Raw genomic sequence first — 20,708 nt, 5'->3', positions numbered from 1 at the left:
GGTCACTGCTCAAAGTGTTACACTTGTGGAACCCCATATATATATTTTTTTTAACAGGCCCAACATAAATTCCAGCCACTCCAGAAACAAAGAGCCACATGGCACAACATCACAGGAGCTTCAATGTTTTTTTTCTTTTTTAGGGGTAGCAAGGGAGAACACAGGGGTAGCAAGGGAAACCTCAGGAGTTGCAGTTGCGACCCCTGGAGACCTCCCAAATGACATCCCTGCTCAAAGTGTCCCTTGCCATGTGCAAGCTTTTCAGTTGGATCGGGCTTTCAAGCTCACTTCACTTTGCATTCTGGAAGAATCGTACCACACATACATCAGAGGAACTCAAAATAGCACCAGCTTAAATCTAAGACTTGCATTATGTAATTTACATGCTCTAAATATGTATCAAAAACAAGCATGAATGAACACGTTTAAATTGTCCGGGGTGCTCTCAGGAAACGTGCTGGCCTTTGACATGGGGCATGCTTCCATTTCGCAAGGGCAGACTTCCCCCTTCATCCTTCAGTTGAGAAATTAAGAACCATTCAATTGTGAAATAATAAAATAATAGCTATTACAAGCTATTCACTCAGTGCTTAGAAGTGAGAATACTAGGACATGAAGCACTATGTAAAAATCTGCTGCTATATTATTATTATTATTATCATGGAGTGATGTTAGGTGCTGTGTGGGAGCAAGGGGCCATCAGGCCCCTCGTGTCCTCTACTTCTAAGTACAAAATTCGGACCAAGTGCCTCCAGTAGTGGGTTCGCCCCTTGCCCTTGTGCGATGTTAACTTTGGTTGACTTTCGCGTAGATGGGACCACTGAGCAGGGCACGGGGCATCCATTTTTGTACCCCCTTTCGACTCCATCTTGGTGACTAGGCCTCACTGCGATAGTACAAAAACGCTTCCCTTCCCTTTTCTCACAGCAGCCCGGCCAGGCGCACAGGGCTCCCACCCCCGTTCTCACTCTGACTGGAAAACTTTGCGGGCCCATTCTCACGCTGAAGTCGGAGATGCTTGCAACACAATAATGAATGCAACACATCGCTCTTCCTCTGAGATCACTGTCCTGCATGTGAACCAGCATGAGCTAAGCACATAGCTCGTCCATCTCCACAAATGTGTCATTGCACCTCCCGCACCCTCGCCAGTGGAAACTTACTGCCATTGTGACCCTGTGTCCCTGCAAGATATTCCTTTCATGTACCAGACCACTGACCATGCCATGATGCCCACCCAGCAGATCCCCAACTAACATTAGACCCCTGCTGCAAAATATCGTTGCCTACCACTAACAAATGCCACATACCAGAGATTCTTATGAGTGCAGACCTTAACTTCAACCAGTGTATTATAGCGGTCAAGACCCTTAACCTAAGACTTGTATAATCCTATGTTATTGATAGTATAGATATATGTGTGACTTTTATAGAGACATGATAAACTACTGAAGGTCTTTTGAACAATTATTATTTAGTGCATGCACTTTTTGAGGATATATCATGTTAGCTTAGATAGTGACCATCCTGCCTCCCAGCGACCTGACCTTCACCCATGCGGAGCACAGATGACTGACGTCAATCCTCCCGCCAACCAAGCGACCAACCCAGATGAAGAGATGCCACCCCACCTGAGACATCGAGTGAACTGACCAATCTGGGACCAACGTAGTATCCTATGTTAGTTGCGTCATTTACCCTATAAAACGTAATGTAATGATAACTTGTGCAGAGCGCTCTCAGATATCTCTTGAATATTATTCATCAGATAAAACCTTTTCTTGAACTCTCGCAGCCTGCTCGCTTTCCCTTATTCCCCGTCAGGGGTGTGTTTGTTTTATTCTTTTGCACGTCAAAGACGGGGAGGGCACAAACAGTGCCAAAAGAGTGCAGCAGTGTCTAATCCATATGAGGTTTGTTGGAATTAATCACTGATGTTTCAGCAGGTACTTTGCATGCAGATTGCTACTGTGTTGCAGAACAGAAAACATGCTCTCCTGTCAATCAACTGAATTCAATATGATGTGCCAGGTTAACCATCTGTCATGAACTTCAGAACACGCCCCTTTTGGACCTCCTGGTCCTTGTCTCAACAGGGCTTGCATTCTCTAATACTCCCAACATGGTCGCCCAGCGCTAAGACCCTTTCTCGCTCCATGCGCTGGACGTAACTTACTCTTTTTATAGACCACGCCCTCGGCGGCTCCGCGCGTCTCAATGCTATTGCAAGTAGCCATCAGACGTGTGATCTGTAGCTCGCGGTATTCTTTCTCTGTCCTTGTGCACCTACCCGCTCCTTGCCCCTTCCTTTCTTCCTGTTTCCTGGACTCGTGTGCTAGTTGCACTCATCCTAGATCCTTGGATTCCTGGATTCTGCGTTCCCGGAACTGAACGCGCCTTGGAGTCGGAAGAGACTCGAGCAGCCTTAGTTAAAACCAGGACCGTTCGTAAGAAGGCAGCGACCAAGGACTGCATCAAAGAACGGACCCAGGTGAGAAGGGGTGAAGGTGGGGGGGGACTCCTTCACACCATCATTAACTAAAGGTGGCGGAATAGCTGCAGAGTAGCAGTCTTACGCAAGGGACTGCAAGTTGATCTGTGGATCCAGTATCAGACCAGACCGGAGTCTGTCTTCAGTGTTTGCTGCCTGTGACCAGCCAGTGACCAGCCAAAAGCTCCACTCCACCGCGGAGCGGCCGCGGAGTATCGGCAGAGTAGCAGTCTTAGGCAGTCTATGGCAGCCATGGACGCCGAGGACGCTACTCTGCTCACCTCTGCGGCCCAAGATGATGGCCTTCAGAGGAGCTCTCGCTCCAGTTTATGAGCCAAAAGCAAAAACAGCTTTCTGGCTCCAAAAAAATGGACTTTCCCACTGCTATGGCGGACGATGCCCCCGATGCCCCCGATTGTGATTCGAGAAGGGCGGGGGTGGGGGTGCCCACCCGAACAACAACAAGAATCAGGGACAAACAATCACTAAGGCCCGTATTGTTCGTACAACAAGTAAGGCTACCCTGCCCATGCCACCAAACTGTGACCGATGGTTCGAGCGAACTGTTGGGGGAATTGGAACACAGCCTGCTCGCCCCAACATGGCAACTGTAAACCCGGACTCACCTGTGAAAGAGCGGATTCTGCATGAACCATCGGAAGCGTCCTGCAGCAGCGCCTCCACGCCTGGCTGCTTCCCACAACCTGTGGTCTCCTCGCAGCCTGTCGGAGGACGGACGGTGTCGATTCACGCGGAGAAGGGAGGGGCTGGCTTGAGGGAGATGGTGGAGGAGCGGGAGGTGGACGTGGAGTATGCGCCGGCTGGCGCTCTAGCACTCCCCCTGGAGGGGTCTCGAGGCAGGAGAATTGGGCTCGAGGTGGCAGGTACTCCCGTGCTGGGGGCCCAGGAGGGCTTTACTGCGGACAGCCTCCCCAACATCCCTTCGGATAACAACTTGGCAGAAATCCAGCAGGGAGTTTTGTTTGCAGGACAATCCGTGAGAGTGGATGTTGACATCCACCCTCTGCCACACCATGAAAGCCAGTTAACCCTGTACAGGGATGTTAAGAAATATAAAAACCAAGCCATGAATATGGATTCAGACCATATTGAAGAGGGTAAGGATTCTGAAGACAAAAGCCATCCCATTGACCCCTCTTCAATAAATAAGGAAGATGGGCCATGTTCTAAAAAAAAAAAAAAAAAATACTTGAAGAAAGCTTCAAAAGACAAAACAGTATGTCCAGTACAGTCTGGCGATCATCCTAACTAGTCAGGTGAGATACCAAAAAATGGTGGTGATGAACTTTGTGGCTCCATCAACACTAAAAAACAGCTAGCCAAACGCACAACAAGGAGAATAATAAAATCAAAGGAAAATACAAGAGGCATGGATAGCAACACCCACTCTCACAAACTTTGAAAGAATTTTTTGGGAAGCGTTGCAAAAGAAAATATGAAAACATCTGTGAAATTAGCGACAGTGAAATGTTGGAAGTCGTATTCAGTTTTGAGGCCTCACTGGGGGGGTGAAACCAATGAAAAGGGCCTAACCCCCCCTTACCCCACAATGTCAAAAATACTTAACACCAAAGGTTGCTGCTATTCCATCTGAGGAGATAGGTGGACCGCTTTCTAGTCCACGGAACAGCAACGATGAAATTACATGCAAATTACCTACAATAGCGGTTGCCAACTTGAACATGCCCTCTAGTATGGAAACTGTTCACCTTGACACAGAAAAAAACCAAGGGGAACAACAAGTGGAAGACGAGATCTTCAAGGATCTGAAAGAAAAAGGAAAAGATGCAGTTCCGCCCATTACTTCAGCCTTTCTAAAACCAGCAAAAAGGACCTACGTCTACCTATGGCATCTACCCCTCTTAAGGATAGGAGACGTAGTGAACTGGCGGAATCCTCTTCGGCTGAATCACCAAAGCAAAAACTTTACATTCTGACAATCATGGCAGCAGTAACCGTTGCTTTGGCACCTTTTACAAAATTGGATGAGGCTATCAACGATACTTTAAAAGATCACAGCACCATTTCAGCAATGATGCACTCCAAATTGCTTTATTTGGAGGGCTACATTGCAGCACCAGAAAAAGAAAAAGCAAGAGAATACACCATCTCACACCGACCGGTGTACACGGAAGAACCTTTTTCCGCAACTCCAGCGACCACCAATGAGGTAGGATGTCAAATGTTGATCATTAAATCCATACCTTGCCAACTGCCTTTGAGAACGCCAGACGGATTGGAGAAGCTTTTAAACAAGTCAAACGCCTCCCCTCAATCTGTCAAACAAGACTCTAAGACGTGTAGAATGACTAGGAGTAACAACAAGTTAAGCTCATCCTCACAACATGCCATTCAAGCATCCGAGGCAAGCTGTAAGTCTTCGAGTGATAATGAAGCGATGGTCAAAGGATGTCGCCTGCCGGGGGGGGAGTGAGGGAGAAGCCCCACAATTGTGCATATGAAGATAAAGATCTAATACTTCCGATTGACCTGGAAAAACTCTGTGGGAAGACCAACGCGACAGCAGCAAATAAAGAATTTCCTATATTTGCAGAGTGCAAACCCACTAATCCTCCGACACCGAGACACAAGAAACAACTAGTCTTCTGCCTACCAGTGCCAGAAAAGGGTCTGGTCTTTAGACCAGGCACGAAGGCAGAGCAAAATAAGGCTCAAATGGCAAACTCAGTCCAAAGCAGCAAAAGCTCAAAACGTACAGAGGAAGGAACAAGTTACTTACCTGTAACTGTTGTTCTCCAGCATGGGTCTGGCATGGATTCACATGCTCATGAATATTCCCCGTCGTCAGGCTGGGAATCCTCGGTAAAGAAAAAACCAGTATCAGTTTCGTTTCTGATCTGTCTTTCGTAGTAATAACCAATCACTGGTCTCTGCGTCATACTGACCACAGCCAATGACTGCCCTCTACCTAAGCACCGCCTCTGGCAGCCATCTTCAGATTTGGAAGCACGTAAAGTGGCAGTATGACCAAGTGAAGAGCCGCAGAGGGGTAGGCGGGAGGGTTCGCATGTGAATCCATGCCAGACCCATGCTGGAGAACAACAGTTACAGGTAAGTAACTTGTTCCTTCTCCAGCATGGGGTCTGGCATGGATTCACATGCTCATGAATAAAGAATACATAGCAGTACACACATGCACAACCACGGGAGGTGGCAAAGGCTCAACATTAAGCATCACATCAACTCAACATTAAGCATCTTACCTCCTCACCAGGCTCACCTCAGGCGAACAGGTTGCGCAGCACTGCTTGGCCGACCCTGGACTCCTCCCTGGAATCCCAGTCGACGCAGTAGAATTTCGTGAAGGTGTGCGTCGACCTCCACGTAGCAGCCCTGCATATGTCCAGCAGGGGCACACCAGATAGGAACGCCGTGGTAGCTGCGATCGCTCTGGTGGAATGGGCTCTCGGACGGCCAGGCAGCGGTCGGTTTGCCAACCGGTGACAGTACATGATACAGCCGGAGAGCCATCTGGAGATGGAAGCCTTCGAGAGAGCCTTCCCCTGATTGACAGGTCCAAAGTTCACAAAGAGTTGTGACGTCTTCCGAAAACCTTTCGTGCGGTCCACGTAGAACTTCAGCGCTCTAGCCACATCCAGCGAGTGCAAAGTCCTCTCAGCCGGCGACGAAGGCGACGGGAAGAACACAGGTAACACCAAGGGTTTGTTGAGATGAAAGTCCGACGGTACCTTGGGCATGAAGGAGGGGTGCGTCCTGAGCACTACCCTCGTGTCGTGGAAAGTCAAGTACGGGGCCTTGCAGGAAAGGGCCTGGATCTCTCCCACTCGTCTTGCGGAGGTGATGGCCACGAGAAAAGCTGTTTTCCACGATAGAAACTTCAACGGGGCCGAGTGCAGAGGCTCGAACGGAGGTCCCATGAGCTTGGTCAGCACCACGTTGAGCTCCCACGCCGGGGCCGGAGCCTTCACCGGCGGGAACGATCTGAACAGTCCCTTCATGAACTCTTTCACCAGACGATGAGACCACAAGGACGTCCGGCCCGTGGTTCTGGTGTATCGGGAGATCGCAGCAAGATGAATCTTGATGGACGCGTGTGCCAGACCAGCTTTGGCCAGCGTCAGCAGGTACGGCAGTACTTGGGGAGCCGTAATCCCTAGAGGGTTAATCTTCTGTGCGTGGCACCAGACAGAGAACCTCTTCCATTTGTGTCCGTAGCATTTAAGAGTCGAGGACGCCCTGGCCTTTGCAAGAACCTCTCTGCAATCGGCCGGTATGTCGTATCCTCCAAACTCTAGCGCTGCAGGAGCCAGGCCTGCAAGTTCAGCGACTTCGGGTCGTGGTGGAGGATGGCGCCTCCTTCCCTGGAGAGTAGATCCGCGTCCGCCGGCAGCTTGATTGGCGGGGACGCCGACAAGTCCAGAAGGTCCGGGAACCATATCTGCCTCGGCCACGCAGGTGCGACGAGGATCATCCTGCACCGTGACCTCTTGAGCTGGTTGACGAGCCGGATTAGCAGAGGCAAGGGAGGGAACGCGTAGAGGAACAGGCCCTCCCAGGGGAACGAGAAAGCATCGCCCATGCTCCTCGTCTGGGGAAACCTGCTGGCGAACCTCCGGCACTCGGTGTTCGTCGCCGTCGCGAACAGGTCGATCTGGGGTGTGCCCCACCGTCGGAAGAGGCGATCCACCAGATCCTGCCGTAGTTCCCACTCGTGGCACGAGCGCAGCTCCCTGCTGAGTGAGTCGGCGATGGTGTTTTTTATCCCTGCCAGATGAAACGGCACCAGAAGAATCCCTTGGGCGATGGCCCAATGCCACAGGTCCTGCGCCTCCTTGGACAGCGCTGGGGACCTGGTTCCGCCCTGTTTCCTGATGTAAAACAAGGTGGTGGTGTTGTCGGTGAAGATCCTCACCACCTTGCCCTTGAGGGACGGAAGGAAGGACCTGAGGGCCCAAAACACTGCACGGAGCTCCAGGACGTTGATATGCAGGGACTTCTCCGTCGGGAGCCAGAGTCCCCTTGCGTGCAGATTTTCGGTGTGCGCTCCCCACCCTTCTAGGGAGGCATCCGTGGTCACAGTCACCTGGTGGGCTGGGGTCTGGAAGTCCATGCCCGCCGTCAGATGCGCGCGGGTGCCCCACCACCGTATCGCTCGTCGGAAACTCTCGTCGAGCTTGATCCTTTCCTCGAAGCTGCCCGTCGTCTGGATCCAGCGCGCATCCAGGAATTCTTGCAACGGGCGCATCCGGAGCCTGCACATGGGAATGAGGTAGATGCAGGAAGACATCATCCCGAGGAGGGACTTGATGGACCTCACCTTGGCCGCGTCGGCCACCAACATCCGTTGCACCTTGCCCAAGATGGTCCTGGTCCTCTCCTCCGACGGGGAGGCCAGAAGGGACACTGTGTCGAGCCTCGCTCCCAGAAACAGTGCGACTTGCGCGGGCACCAGGTGGGATTTGGCGTAGTTCACGGAGAATCCCAGGTCCGTGAGGAGTTGGACGGTCCTTGCCGTGTGGACCACGGCGAGCTCCCTCGTCTTGGCGCGGATGAGCCAGTCGTCCAGGTAGGGGTAGACGTGAATCCCCTCGCGGCGCAGCTGCGCCGCCACCGGTGCGAGGCACTTGGTGAAAACCCTGGGTGCCGACCGTAGTCCGAAGGGAAGGGCTTTGAACTGGTAATGACGCCCTTGGACCACGAATCTGAGGAATTTTCGGTGCCCCTTTAGGATGGGAATGTGGAAGTAGGCATCCTCCAAATCCAACGACGATAGGAAGTCTCCTTCCTCCAGCTGACCCAGGACGTGCTGGAGGGTGACCATCCGGAACTTCTGCGCCTTGATGAACTTGTTCAGGCGTCGCAGGTCCAGGATGGGGCGCCATCCTCCCGTCTTCTTCTTCACGAGGAAGTATCGCGAGTAGACTCCGGAGCCCCGAAGCCTCTTTGGGACGAGTTCGATGGCGCCCTTTCTGAGCATCGCCTTTACCTCCAGGAGAAGTTGAGGGACGTGAAGTTCTTTCCTGGCCACGGGGGGGACGCGCGGGCACCTTCTTTGAAACTCGAGCGCGTGGCCCCGGGCCAGGGCGTCCAGCACCCAACGGTCGGTGGAGATGGACTCCCACACGCTGACGAAGCCCGCCAGCCGGCCTCCCACCGGGGTGCTTCGGTGGGGGCCCGACCCCACGGCCGGTTCAATCCTGCTTGGACGCGGCCTTGCCGCCTTGGCCTCCTTGGCGACGACGGCGGGGTCCGCCAGACTTGCCTCGTCCTCTGTAGGCCTCTTGCGACGACGAGCGGGCCGCTTGACGGTAGGAAGCGAAACCGCCGCCGGAACTTTTGGAGGCGCCCTTGCCTCCGCCGCTCCGAAAGGGCGTCCGCCGTTGCTGCAGTACTCCAAGGGCCCGGGCCGTCTCAGTATCCGCCTTGATGGCCTGAAGGGAATCGTCCACTGTCTTCCCAAACAGGTTGTTCCCGTCGAAGGGCATGTCCAGGACCCTGGTCTGGACGTCCTGCCGAAAGTCCGTAGCCTTGAGCCATCCACGCCGTCGAAGGCAAACGCCGTTGCCCATCTGGCGGAACCCAGTGTCGGCGATGTCCGTCGCCACGGTGATGGCGTGGTCCGAGGCCACCTCACCTTCCTGCAGGATCTCAAGGGCCTCCGCCCTCTTGTCGTCCGGCAGAAAATCCAGCAGGGGAGCTATCTTGTACCAGAGTTCCCTGTCGTAGCGGGCCACGATAGCCAAGGCGTTGGCCGCTTTAATCGTCGTCGCTGCCGACGAGATGACTCTACGTCCCATGGCATCCAATTTCTTTCCCTCGCCGTCCGGCGGGGAAGTCGACGTGGAGGCCGCACCCCCCCCCCGCTTTCTTCCTGGCTGCCGCGGAGACGACGGAGTCCGGGGTAGGCTGCGCCCGGAGGCATAGGGGGGCCGAGTCCGGGACCCGGTACTTTTTCTCATACCGGTCTCTTTTCGCTGGCGTCGTGGAAGGGTTCTTGAGGAGGGAAAGGCCCTCATCCCAAATGTCGTCCAACAGAGGCACAGCGAGGACCGTCTTCCTCTTGGCCTCGCGCCGTTGGTAAAGGAAGCCTTCCTTTTTCTTCTCCTCAGGGCAGAGTTGGAAAAGCTCGGATGCCCTGGCGATCATTGAGTGGAACGATCCAATCTCGTCGGGCGGAGAAGCCCTGGTGGGAGGCGACGACGGAAAATCCTCGTCGTATGCCTCGTCGTCCGTACCCGTTGCTGCCGTGTCAGTCCCCGTATCATCCCCTCGGGTGGACGGGGAGGAGGGCTGGACGGGGCGCGATGGTTGAAAAGGAGGCGGTGGATGGATCCTTCTTTTCTTGGTAGGGGGAACACCAGAAGGTCCCGGTTCTGGATCCCCCGACGGGAGAGGTTCCTCCGTCGGTAACGGTAGTCTCGTCCTTATCTCGGAGCATAAGGACTGTATAGCCAACAAAATGGCCGCTGAGTTGTCTTGCGGCGCTGGCAGAGGGGAATCCGACGGGCGAGCAGGGGCCCCGTCGGTATCCTCGACGATGTCGTCGTCGTCACCTGCGTCGGGGCCCATTCCGACGGGCTGGTCTTGTTCCACGCCTAGGCCGTGGCTTAGGACCTCGATCAGCTCCTCTTCTGAGGTTGAGGCCGAATCTACGACGACGCCCTGCCCCCCCTTCTTCTTCCCCACGGAGGGTTTCACGGGGGTCCTATCGATGGGCACAAAAGAAGACTCCCTCCGAGGAGGCAGGGAGATTCTGGGCCCCGAGGCCGCCACCACTGGTGCAGCCTCCACAGGCTGGGCCAGGGCCGCCGCGACCGTTTCGATAGAGGGCTTGGTCGAATGGATCAAGGCCTTCACCACCTTAGGTGCGCTCACCGCCTTATCCTTGAGGGAGGGGGCACTGCCACGCTCCTCCTCTGCCTTAGAGCTCGACCGGGGCCTCTCCAGGAGCTTCGCCGGGTGCTCGGCCTTCCTCTTACCCGACCCAGAGCGTTGGCTCGTGGTTGATGGTGCCGGGGAGGGTGCGCCCTGCCTGGCGCCCGTAGAGCCCGACCGTTCGGCGCTCCCGGTGCCAGCGGACTCGCGGTGCTTGGCCTTATGTTGGGCCCCCGTCGCCGGGGCGCCCTCAAAGGTCTTAGAAGACCGCTCAGATTTCTTCTTCTTCTCGCCAGACGGGCTCTTACCCTCCAGCCAGCTGGCGAGACGTTGATGGCGGTCCTTCATGGTCCGTTCCGACATGTTGCCGCAAAACGCACAGTCCTTCTCCACGTGCGTCTTGTCCCCATGAAGGCAGTAAAGGCAGAAAGAGTGTTCGTCCTCCTTGAAGACGTTCTGCAGCTGGCATCCAGGGCAGGCCCTGAACAGCTTTCCGGGCGTCGAGCTTCCCTTCTCCTGGGCCATGTCCGAGACCGGGCCTGAGAAGCTTCTGGAGTCCTCCGAAGTGTAGCTCGACGAAATCTTCACCCTTGAGGGGCACAGATGAATCCGACACGGGTCCCCGTTGATCGGATGTAGGATCGGTGGAGCTTGAGGCTCTTTTGACCGAAAGAATCTAAGTTTTGTGGAAAAAGCGCGAAAAAATAGCACTAACGCTCGAGAGCAATAGCACGAGGATCCCAACACATGAACGTGCGGTAAAAATCTGAAGATGGCTGCCAGAGGCGGTGCTTAGGTAGAGGGCAGTCATTGGCTGTGGTCAGTATGACGCAGAGACCAGTGATTGGTTATTACTACGAAAGACAGATCAGAAACGAAACTGATACTGGTTTTTTCTTTACCGAGGATTCCCAGCCTGACGACGGGGAATATTCATGAGCATGTGAATCCATGCCAGACCCCATGCTGGAGAAGGTGTATCATCTACCTATATTGATTTATTGGAGACATCCAATTCTTCGAACATCTCTTAAACTACCGAGGACCTCCTGATGGAGGAAGCTTTAGAAAATTTGAGCCAGCATTGTGAGGGAACTTGTGTAATTAACAAAGATGACATCTCTCCAAGAGACATTCAGAATGAGCAAAACATGGAATCCCAACCACAGTCAAGGGAAATGGATTCTGAAGATCAACATCACTTCTCGTCATTGGAAGATCGTTGTAGGAAGGTGGCCCGAATTGAAAAATGGGGTACAGACCCGACGCGGGTGAAGGTAACCAACAAACCCAGTGAAGGCCGGCAAAGGCATTATTCTTCGAAAGCATCTAAATCCTTGAATCACAGTGGGGGGAGGAAACCAAGCAGCCCACAAGATTTAAGGAAAAAAGAACACGAACGGCAGGCGGGAACTACCAGGAGAGATGATGGTAGAAAGAACAGTAGATCGAATGGGTATGAAAAGGATGCACGAGATGAAACCTTACCTAAATCAAGAACCCACTCAAAGAAGCTTGAAACCCTGCCTTTAAACTTGAACAAATACACAACAGCCGAGACTATGTCATTCTTAACAGAAGAACGGTGATAGACTTGCTACATAGCATTCCTAACCTCAAATCAGTAGAATCAAGCAAATAGTAAAGCCATTTCATGAAGGTCGCCAGGCCTCCACTTATCTATATATTACTTCTCGATCTGTCAAACAGAAGCTGCGTGATTCCTTGAGACATTTGTTAAAACTGGGATATGATCTAAGAGAAATCGATGTTGAGAGACACCAGCAACACGAGGAATCACTGACTACCACCAGAAAATACTCAAGTTTAGGGAAATCGAAACAAAATACCAAGTACATTAGCTCTTCAGAGGTAGAAAAACAGGAAAATCCCTCTGAGCAACGCCAGAAAGAGAAACTAACAACTAAATCAATGGAGACGACAAGCAGTCCGCACATGGCGAGAAGAGATCTTGCTCCAACTAGAAAACCAGAAAGAGCTTCCTCAATTGTGAACAATCACAAAGAATGTCAGGAGGAGGTGGACAAGAAAAGTGAAACACCTTGTGGCCCGCTTACATCAATCAAAAGAACACGTACGCAAAACGTAACAAAAAACAACAAACAGCACACCGATAGGGAAACATTTTATCCCCTACAAAATCTTTGGTCGTGGCTTCCCAAAGCGCTGGCTCCTCAAAGAAAATAGCAATCCATGCACGTCCAAAAACCAACGGAGGTCATGATACGGCCCACAATCAACTCAACGGTTAAGTTAGGCTCGTTTAACACACAAGGTTTGGCCGCATTTGACATATTATGTCTGCAGGAGACATGGCTCACAACTAAGCCTGTCCTGGACAGGTTTGAAATCGCTTTTGCCCTGGCTAAAAAAGGACTAAAAAGGTAGACCATCTTTAGGCCTGTTAACCGCGATTCGAATTGGGAAGGGGATGACACGGAGTAAAATTCTGACAGCATCCCTTTTCATGTTAACAGTCCAGGTGAAATGGAACTGCTGGAACGAAGTCTTGGATAAAATAGTGGAAACCTCAGCCATAATCATCAATGTCTATTGGAATCCAGACTCAATCTCAGATCAAGATTTCCTGGACATGGTGGAGAATGAAATTGACAGAGTATATATTGACCTCTCTGAACCATACTTATACATCTGTGGTGATCTAAATGCAGTTTGTGGAATGAAGTCCTGCAGACCGTCCAAAACTGAAGCTGAATCGCGTGGTAAAAAATGGACCTCGCTGACTAACGTAAATCGTATTCCATCATGGGAAGGTCGTACTTCATCAGCTACAATAGACTATCTATGTTTCAATCACCCTGCTGGCGATCATTACATCCTTCACCATCATTAAAATCACAGGAAGCAATCACAACTTATTGTGTACAACATGGCTCGTCATTTCGATTGAAAAAGTAACGTTCAAATCGGACGTTGAGGTTAATGTGAAAGGAAATCGATTGTCGTTGAATGCAAACACTGTTAACACTCTAAAAAATATGCTCAGTTAGGATCAGCACGTGACGTTGGTATTCCACCAGACTATGGCGCTCTCCTCAACATCTTCAAAAAACCAAGACCGAACCACGCATCATGCATTGAAAAACCTGTGCATAATTATGATCTGGTATTGGTCGTTAGAAGACGCCTACTCAGGAAATTGCAGAGGGCTTTCACAAGGGATAGCTCTGAGGTAAACAAACAAGCCCTGATTCTCAAAAAGATAAAATACAAGTCGTGGCTTAAAGAGTACCGACACTCCTTGTTCCAAAGAGATTCAGAAGAAATGTTGAGGCTTGTTTGTGGGAACAACTCCTGCAAGTTCTGGGCCCTTATTAACTCAACAGAACGAACCAATACAGACGCACTAATTAATGGAATTGGTGAAGATACCTGGACAACCCATTTCAAAAAGCTCTTTTTCGATCCATTCGTACCAACTGCTGTTATACAGGACCAAAGTGTGTCGCCCTAGGTGGAGCTCCATGACCATAAAGCCATTGTGGAAATTCCAGGGCCCCAGACCCCGATGGCCTGACAAATATGCACTTGAAAGAGCATCCTGATGCATGGGCCGGGTTTATTAGCGTAGTATTTCGTAGATCAACGACAGCGAAGGTATTACCCAAATCTTGGACCACTGCGGTTGTAGTGCCTATCTACAAGAGGAAAGAGAGACGACCCAAAAAACTTTTGTCCCATCGCTCTCCTAAACATGATTGGCAAAGTCTACGGATCTCTGCTCCTTCGCCATTTTCAAAGCTGGGCAAAAGAGGCAGGGACCTTGCAACGATCCTTTTAAATCTGGTTTCAAAAAGAATGTGGGGACCAATACAAACATCTTAACATTGAGCATCCTAAAGAGCAAGTCTTTAGCAGGGTGGCCCCAAACCTATATGGCCTTCATCGACCTAAGTCAGACATTTGACCAAGTCGATAGAACAAGACTTTGGGAGAAGCTGAGAAAGTGGAACTGTCCAGCGGCCATATTACAGCCACCCATTGCACTCCAAGTTTGGCTCGACCAGCAAGGTTCTCTAACGGAAGAGATTATGACAAATTGTGGGGTCAAACAAGGTTGCCCGCTGGCCCCGGCGCTTTTTTTGAGCTTTATAGGTGACTATAAGGACACAGAGCATAAGGTCAGAGCTTTTCCACCACATTTTGGAAACACAAAAATATCAAGAATTCTGTACGCGGACGATGTTATCCTTGTTGATCAAACAGCTATTGGGCTACAGCGTCTGCTCACCAACTTTGCTGAATTCATTTCAGACAACCATCTGGAAATCAACAAGTCGAAAACCAAAATTTTATTTTTTGGAAAGGGAAGAGAAAAAAGCGACACCTTTGCCTGGAACCTAGAGGGTTAACGCATTGAGAAGGTCGCCGAATTTAAATACTTAGGCATCACGGTCGATAATTCTCGAAACGAAAATGCTATGCAAAATCACCTGCTGACCAAAAGAAAGAGCCTAACTTCAGAGGCAAAAGCGATAGACCGGAAGTTTGGTCGCTTCTCTCTAACGCCCATTGTGAACTACTACAAAACCAAGGTCGTTCCCACACTGGTCTATGGTGCTGAAGCAATGCCAGGGATACCCAAACAAATCTGGCTTAAATTACAGAGCCACTATTGGAGGGAAGTCCTGAATCTACCTAGTTCAATTTTAATAAGACGAGAAATGAGCCAGCTTTCACAATTTTCAATAGTGGAAAGAAACTCTATGATGCTGTTTAGGAAGCTTCTGCTGGAAGATCGCCCGAAGGTACTTGAAATGATAAATAACGAGGCTGAAGGAGGCCGATGTACAGGACTAAATCACTGGTACGAAGAATAAGAAAACAAACTGAAACTGATCCAGTGTTCCAAAAAAGAGCTAATTGAGAACCCTATGAAAATTCACAAAAAATTAAATGAACTTGACTACCACCTGCGATCAAGCGGCATCATACAAGCTGGTTTCGCATTTGCCGCCCATGAACCAAAAACTTCAAGTTTTACAACAATTTGTTGAAAAATATCCTAATCGAAAGTTGAGGAGTACCTTTTTATGGGCTCGCCTTAACTTGTTACATACCAACGAAATTTTGAAGATCCGAGGTAGGGCAAATTCAAACAAATGCAGATTTTGTAAAGACTCTTCTACAGTAGAAACATTGCCCTCACACACAAATGTATCGATCACACTGCGCCGGCATACTTATCAGAAACCATAAACAGGAAATCCTCGCTCCGTCCGATAATAAGCCAAGAAGCCAATACGACAACCAAATCCAAGGTCCCACCATAAGAAGAGCTAAAGCTGGAGGCATTGGCTTCCCACACATAGCTCCCAAGATTTGGAATGACCTCCCCAACTCTCACAGAGCCGAACCATCCTTGCTCTCCTTTCGTAAATCCCTCAAAACTACGCTCTTTACTTAACCTGTGCTCTCCACCCCCTACCTGATCTGTACTTCAAACGCTCTGATGTCTGTAATGTAACAAAAAAACGCTACTGTAAACTTAATGCCTTGCAAAACAAAATACTCTGTATGCCTAGACTGTAAAACAAAATGCCTTGTATTCTGCTCAACCTTTCCTCTCTGTAACCAGACAAATGTTTTTATTTTTAACAGCGCCACGATGCCCCCGAGCTGATTGCGCGCTCTAAAAATTTGAATAAATAAATAGAGGCACCTCCTCTTAACATGCCCCAGAGTTGAATCCATCAGAAAACTGTACCTGAGGCCCGTTTTAGCTACAGCTCACATCTTTGATGAAGAGGTCTGGTGGCCTAGACTAATTGGGGGCGGACGAACAACTTAGGTTACGGCCACAGCAAATTTTTTTTAACTGATTCTATTGATGATAGATGAAGAAAATGGACAAACGGTTAACAAACGGTTAACTGACCTGATAGAAGATGAAACACAATCAACTCTTTTAAAAACCCTTGGGTTAAATATAAACTAAAAGGGGCAGCCATTGTCTTACCATGCACCCACATCCTCCATTATCACTTCCTGCGGTGTGGTTGCCAGTTGCAATCAGTGCACACACAGGCTGAACAAGGGTGTGAGAATGTCAACTATGCAGGGGGGCACTTGGAAACGCTATGCTAGGCTCCACAAAGACACTGCTCTGCAGAGCATGCCCAGAGCGAAGATGGTGGGGTCTCAATATGAGATGCCACCTTCTCTCTAACCCCCATAAGATTGCATGAAATGGAAGGCATTCGGTTCACAGAATGTTTTCCCCAAGGGGGCATGAATTATGCTTATAAAGGAGGGGGGGCTCTTCCAACCCATTTATTATTTTGATTAGATTTGTGAGCTTTTCAAAGGAACACAGTTTGATGGTACATCTTGAAGACATGTTACTAAGTGATATTTGGTTTTGTTCTAAAATAAAATAGGAGAAAGGGTGTCCAAAATCTGAACATGTTGCATCTGTCACCTCCCCACCTCACCCAACCTCCAATATTATTAAGTTGTGATATTTTGATAGCCTGCTTTCCATGCTGCGTTTCATACAGTACAGTGTGTGAAACTTTCCCACACTCCCCAATGGTGCAGGTGGTTGCTGGGTTGCTGGAGGTAGTGATGTCGAACCCAGGAAATGGTCCACCACACTGCACTACACCATGGTTATGTGGCTTCCAACCACTACACACACAAAAACACATACCTCCTTACCAAATGTGCTCTTATAAAAACGTTCAACTCTAATCTAATCTTCCATATGTAGCTATAGTGCCTGGAGAAATCAGTTGCACCTGTGCCTAAAGAGCCCTCCTGTATCAGAAGCCTGTAACTAACACAAAACTGCCTCCTACACCTACACTATTTCCTGCACCTGAAATATTCACCTGAAGCCAATTGACAGCACATGAAGCCCCTGGAATAACTGTGCATAGCGGGCACCTCCATTTAGCATATTCACCTTCTACTAGCAAATGACCTTGCACCTGGAGCACCACCAGCAACTCCTTGCACCTAAACCAAAGGTTTGCTCGTTGGGACCCCAAGTGCACAGGCGCATCCATAGGGCGCATCCGCATGTCAATGAAGAGTCCACTATGACCTGTTCTGTGTAACTGGACCATCTGCCTGAAAGCAAAGCACTGGCTTCACCTGGAGCTTCGGCCTACAAGCGGAGCAACAACCTAGCGCGCCGACTTGCGTCTAGAGAACAGTTCAGCACGAAGAGCCCACCTGCACTTACTAGGCCCTCTACAACGGAGGCACCTTCCTATACTTGAAGCTTCCTCCTGTACCTTGGACACTGGGGCTATTTTTTTGTACCTGGATTTGAAAACGTCTCCAGACATCCAGCAGCGTCGGATGAACTACGGGGACGAGGCTGGTGGCTCCGCAGCGGCACAGAATCCTCATCAGTGATTAGAGACAGATCCTGCATGCTGAAGCTTCGAAGCTTGTCTGATAACACTCCTTGTCCCTGGAAGAAAGCAAGGAGGAGTGGTCAAAACCACTTGCAAATCACTTACTGGAGCTCAAAATAGCAGCAAAGATTCCAACATGGTAAAAGAACAACAGTACCTAAGACAGAACACAAAAGTAACCTAAATTACATAGTTGCTCAGTAGGAAAAGCCCAGCGGGGACGAGAAAAATCTACCAACCATGAAGAACTTAGTAGGTCATTCGTTACATCTAAGCACCGAAGGAGCTCCTTTAAGAGTAGCATTATACCAGAATAGGGGGGGTGAGATAGCCCAGGCCAGCTAACAGGTGAGGATGCTAATCGAAGGGGACGCCAGGCAAAGGGTGGGAGGGTTCAGCAAAAGTATTGCCAGTCAATGGGCAATGGTACTAAGCAACTGGACGCCAGGGACAGAAACGGGTATTATGGAATAGCCAAATGGTGGCGGCGGGCAAAGAGTGAAGATGGAGACTACAGAAAAGGAGCCAGGTACAATATGGAGCTTGCAAGGCAAACCACCGGAAGGCAGTCAGGCCGAAAAGGATGGTTGCCAGGTAATGTAAATGTGCCTCCCGGCGGGAGTGCCATGCCAAAGATGGGGGCGTTGGAAAACTGTGAGGATACATGCACAATATATGGGTACCGGGCAAGGGACCCCTACCCATCCCAGCAACCTCTGCAACCCACCCAGGATACCTGCAACCCCCTGGGTCTCTTCCCTGGCATAGGGCTCCATTTCCGTCCAGCTGGGTTTCCACTTTATAAATCATATCTGCATAGAGAGTATGTGCATAGAGAGGGTGCAAGCAAAGTGTAGGGGTTATCAGGCAGGGATAGGAATTGCCAAACTAAATACAGGGGTTCTAGATATGGGGAAGGGAAAGAATAGGTAAGGGTAGAAGGTGTCAGAAAAGTGATAAGGGTGACAAAGAGGAGTGATGGCCAGACAAGGGTCGGTTGGTACCATGCAGATAATTTGGGGTGCCAGGCAAACCATAATGTTTTCCCACCAGGGGACCAGAATGCTAGGCAAACTGTGTGTTGTGTGCCAGGAAAAGGGACATTTTGCCAGACAAGGTAGAAAGGCAAGGCAATGATAATGGAGTAGGACCAAGCATGGAGAAAATGAAAATAAAGCTGGGGGAAATCCAAACAAAATATAGAAGCAATACACTAGCTGCGGGGGATGCCAGATCAAGGGTAGGGATTGCCGGGAGTTCCTGGCAAAGGGTAGAGGCTTCAAAGGCACAGAATAGGCATTAGGCCAATGTTACGACTGTCAGTCAAAGAGTATGGTCGCTCTGCAAAGGCAAATGGTAGCGATGACATGAAATGGGAGTGATGCGAGACAATTACAGAAAAAGCCAGTCAAATGGTATGGGAAGGATGCCAAGCAGAAGGTGCTGAGAATAGGCCAAAGGTTTCAGGGGAGGGTGCAAGACAAAAGCAGGAGACACCATGCACAGGTCATCAGATGGCACAAGCAAGAGGCTTCGATGCAGAGAGAAGGGGTGCTGGACAAAAGGCATGAGCGGTCTCAAAAAGTGTTGCGGGGGCCTAATAGAGACATTCCATTTACAGCTATTTAATAAACATACATTTGGCTAATTGCCCAGACCTTTGTAGCAGCATTAACAGCTGCATTAGCCGCCAAGTTCAGGCCTCGCTTCCCAAAACGCATCATGGTCTCATAGCTCTTGTCCCGTGCCTGGGCAATATATTCGTCGATTTCCTGCAAGAACAATAATAAGAAAGCTTCAGGCCTTTTTACAGCCGAGTTTGCGGCCAATAACCCTCGTTGAGGCCCCTTCCAGTTTGGATTATTTCAATATAGGATTAGAGTCCAATGGCACAAGGATTAGCAGGGCTGCATGAATGTGTCAAGGGTAAGTGAAGAATTAAAAACTACTGAAAACAGCATGTCCAGCTTCTCACATGAGACAAACTCCTGCCGGGGAAACCCACACTTTATGTGGATGGATGTTACCATCATATCAAAGAAAATGTCGAGAAAGAATGGATAGTTGACATTGGAGACGCTTGGGTGAATGACATCCCTGAACCCTCAGCCTGCGCACTGAAGTGGTAGAACAGTCCCTACTGCCATGAGTCAACAGCTTGAGGAAGCAGCAATAATTACTGAATAAGATTATGCCCGAAATAGATTTGTTGAATATTTCATCAACTGGAAAGCCAGGGGTATGCTGTGCAAATGTAAACATTAAAAAAGGGCCCACATGGTCTAGAAAAGTGGCCCACATTATCCAGGAAAAGTGGCCCACACTTGCCAGATGGGCCGGCCCTTTGGGTATTGCCCTATTGGCCAGTCCAAGCTTGTTAGTGGCATGCAGTGGCTTTGGAATATGTAGGGATGTTCAAATAAAGCCATTTGTGATGACTCAGGGACACATCTGCATCCTTCCAACCCCATTAACCAACCCCATTAACCTGTTGTCGCGTGTGGAGAGAGAGAAAGATGTCGTCTTTGCTAATGAAGGGACTGGCTGAAGGAAGGTGTAATGGGTCGAAATGAGTGGAGCCCATTACAGAAAAGTCCCCGCCACTGTGCCCATTGATAGTCCTTCGTCTTGGAAGGCAATTGTTCAGTTCACCTACAACCTTCCCCAGAAATGTGCTTCCGTTCAGTGTGCTTCACTTCATACAATATCTAGCATACATGACATGCAGATCACTTTATTGGAAATTTTAGAGCGGAGAGCCCGCTCTTCCCCCATCGTGTATTATCCCCAGCAGTTGGAATGCAAGATGTAGCCAATCATATTGGTGCCTTTCAATGAATGCACTGTCACCATTATACATCCATTTAGTTGGTTCAAGTTAAGTACTATGAATTCTGCAAAGGTCACAGCTGGCACTCAACTTTACTTGA

At 49.9% G+C, this 20,708-nt stretch overlaps 1 protein-coding gene across 1 annotated transcript in view; it reads right to left on the bottom strand.

The window, feature by feature from the left end:
- LOC138580775 (receptor expression-enhancing protein 2-like) overlaps positions 1–20,708 on the bottom strand; it is a 238,275-nt gene that overhangs the window by 75,458 nt on the left and 142,109 nt on the right. The window contains exons 5-6 of the mRNA XM_069651589.1: positions 19,437–19,550; positions 17,681–17,834 (exon numbers count right to left, since the gene is read on the bottom strand). Coding sequence (XP_069507690.1) covers positions 17,681–17,834; positions 19,437–19,550 — 268 coding nt within the window. The remainder of the gene's footprint in view (positions 1–17,680; positions 17,835–19,436; positions 19,551–20,708) is intronic.

The sequence above is a fragment of the Ambystoma mexicanum genome, chromosome 3p (assembly GCF_040938575.1).
Source record: "Ambystoma mexicanum isolate Mex_15411 chromosome 3p, UKY_AmexF1_1, whole genome shotgun sequence".
NCBI classification, from domain to species: Eukaryota; Metazoa; Chordata; class Amphibia; order Caudata; family Ambystomatidae; genus Ambystoma; species Ambystoma mexicanum.
The sequence above is the reverse complement of the archived record's forward strand: the minus strand, read 5'-3'. Positions and strand labels throughout refer to the sequence as shown.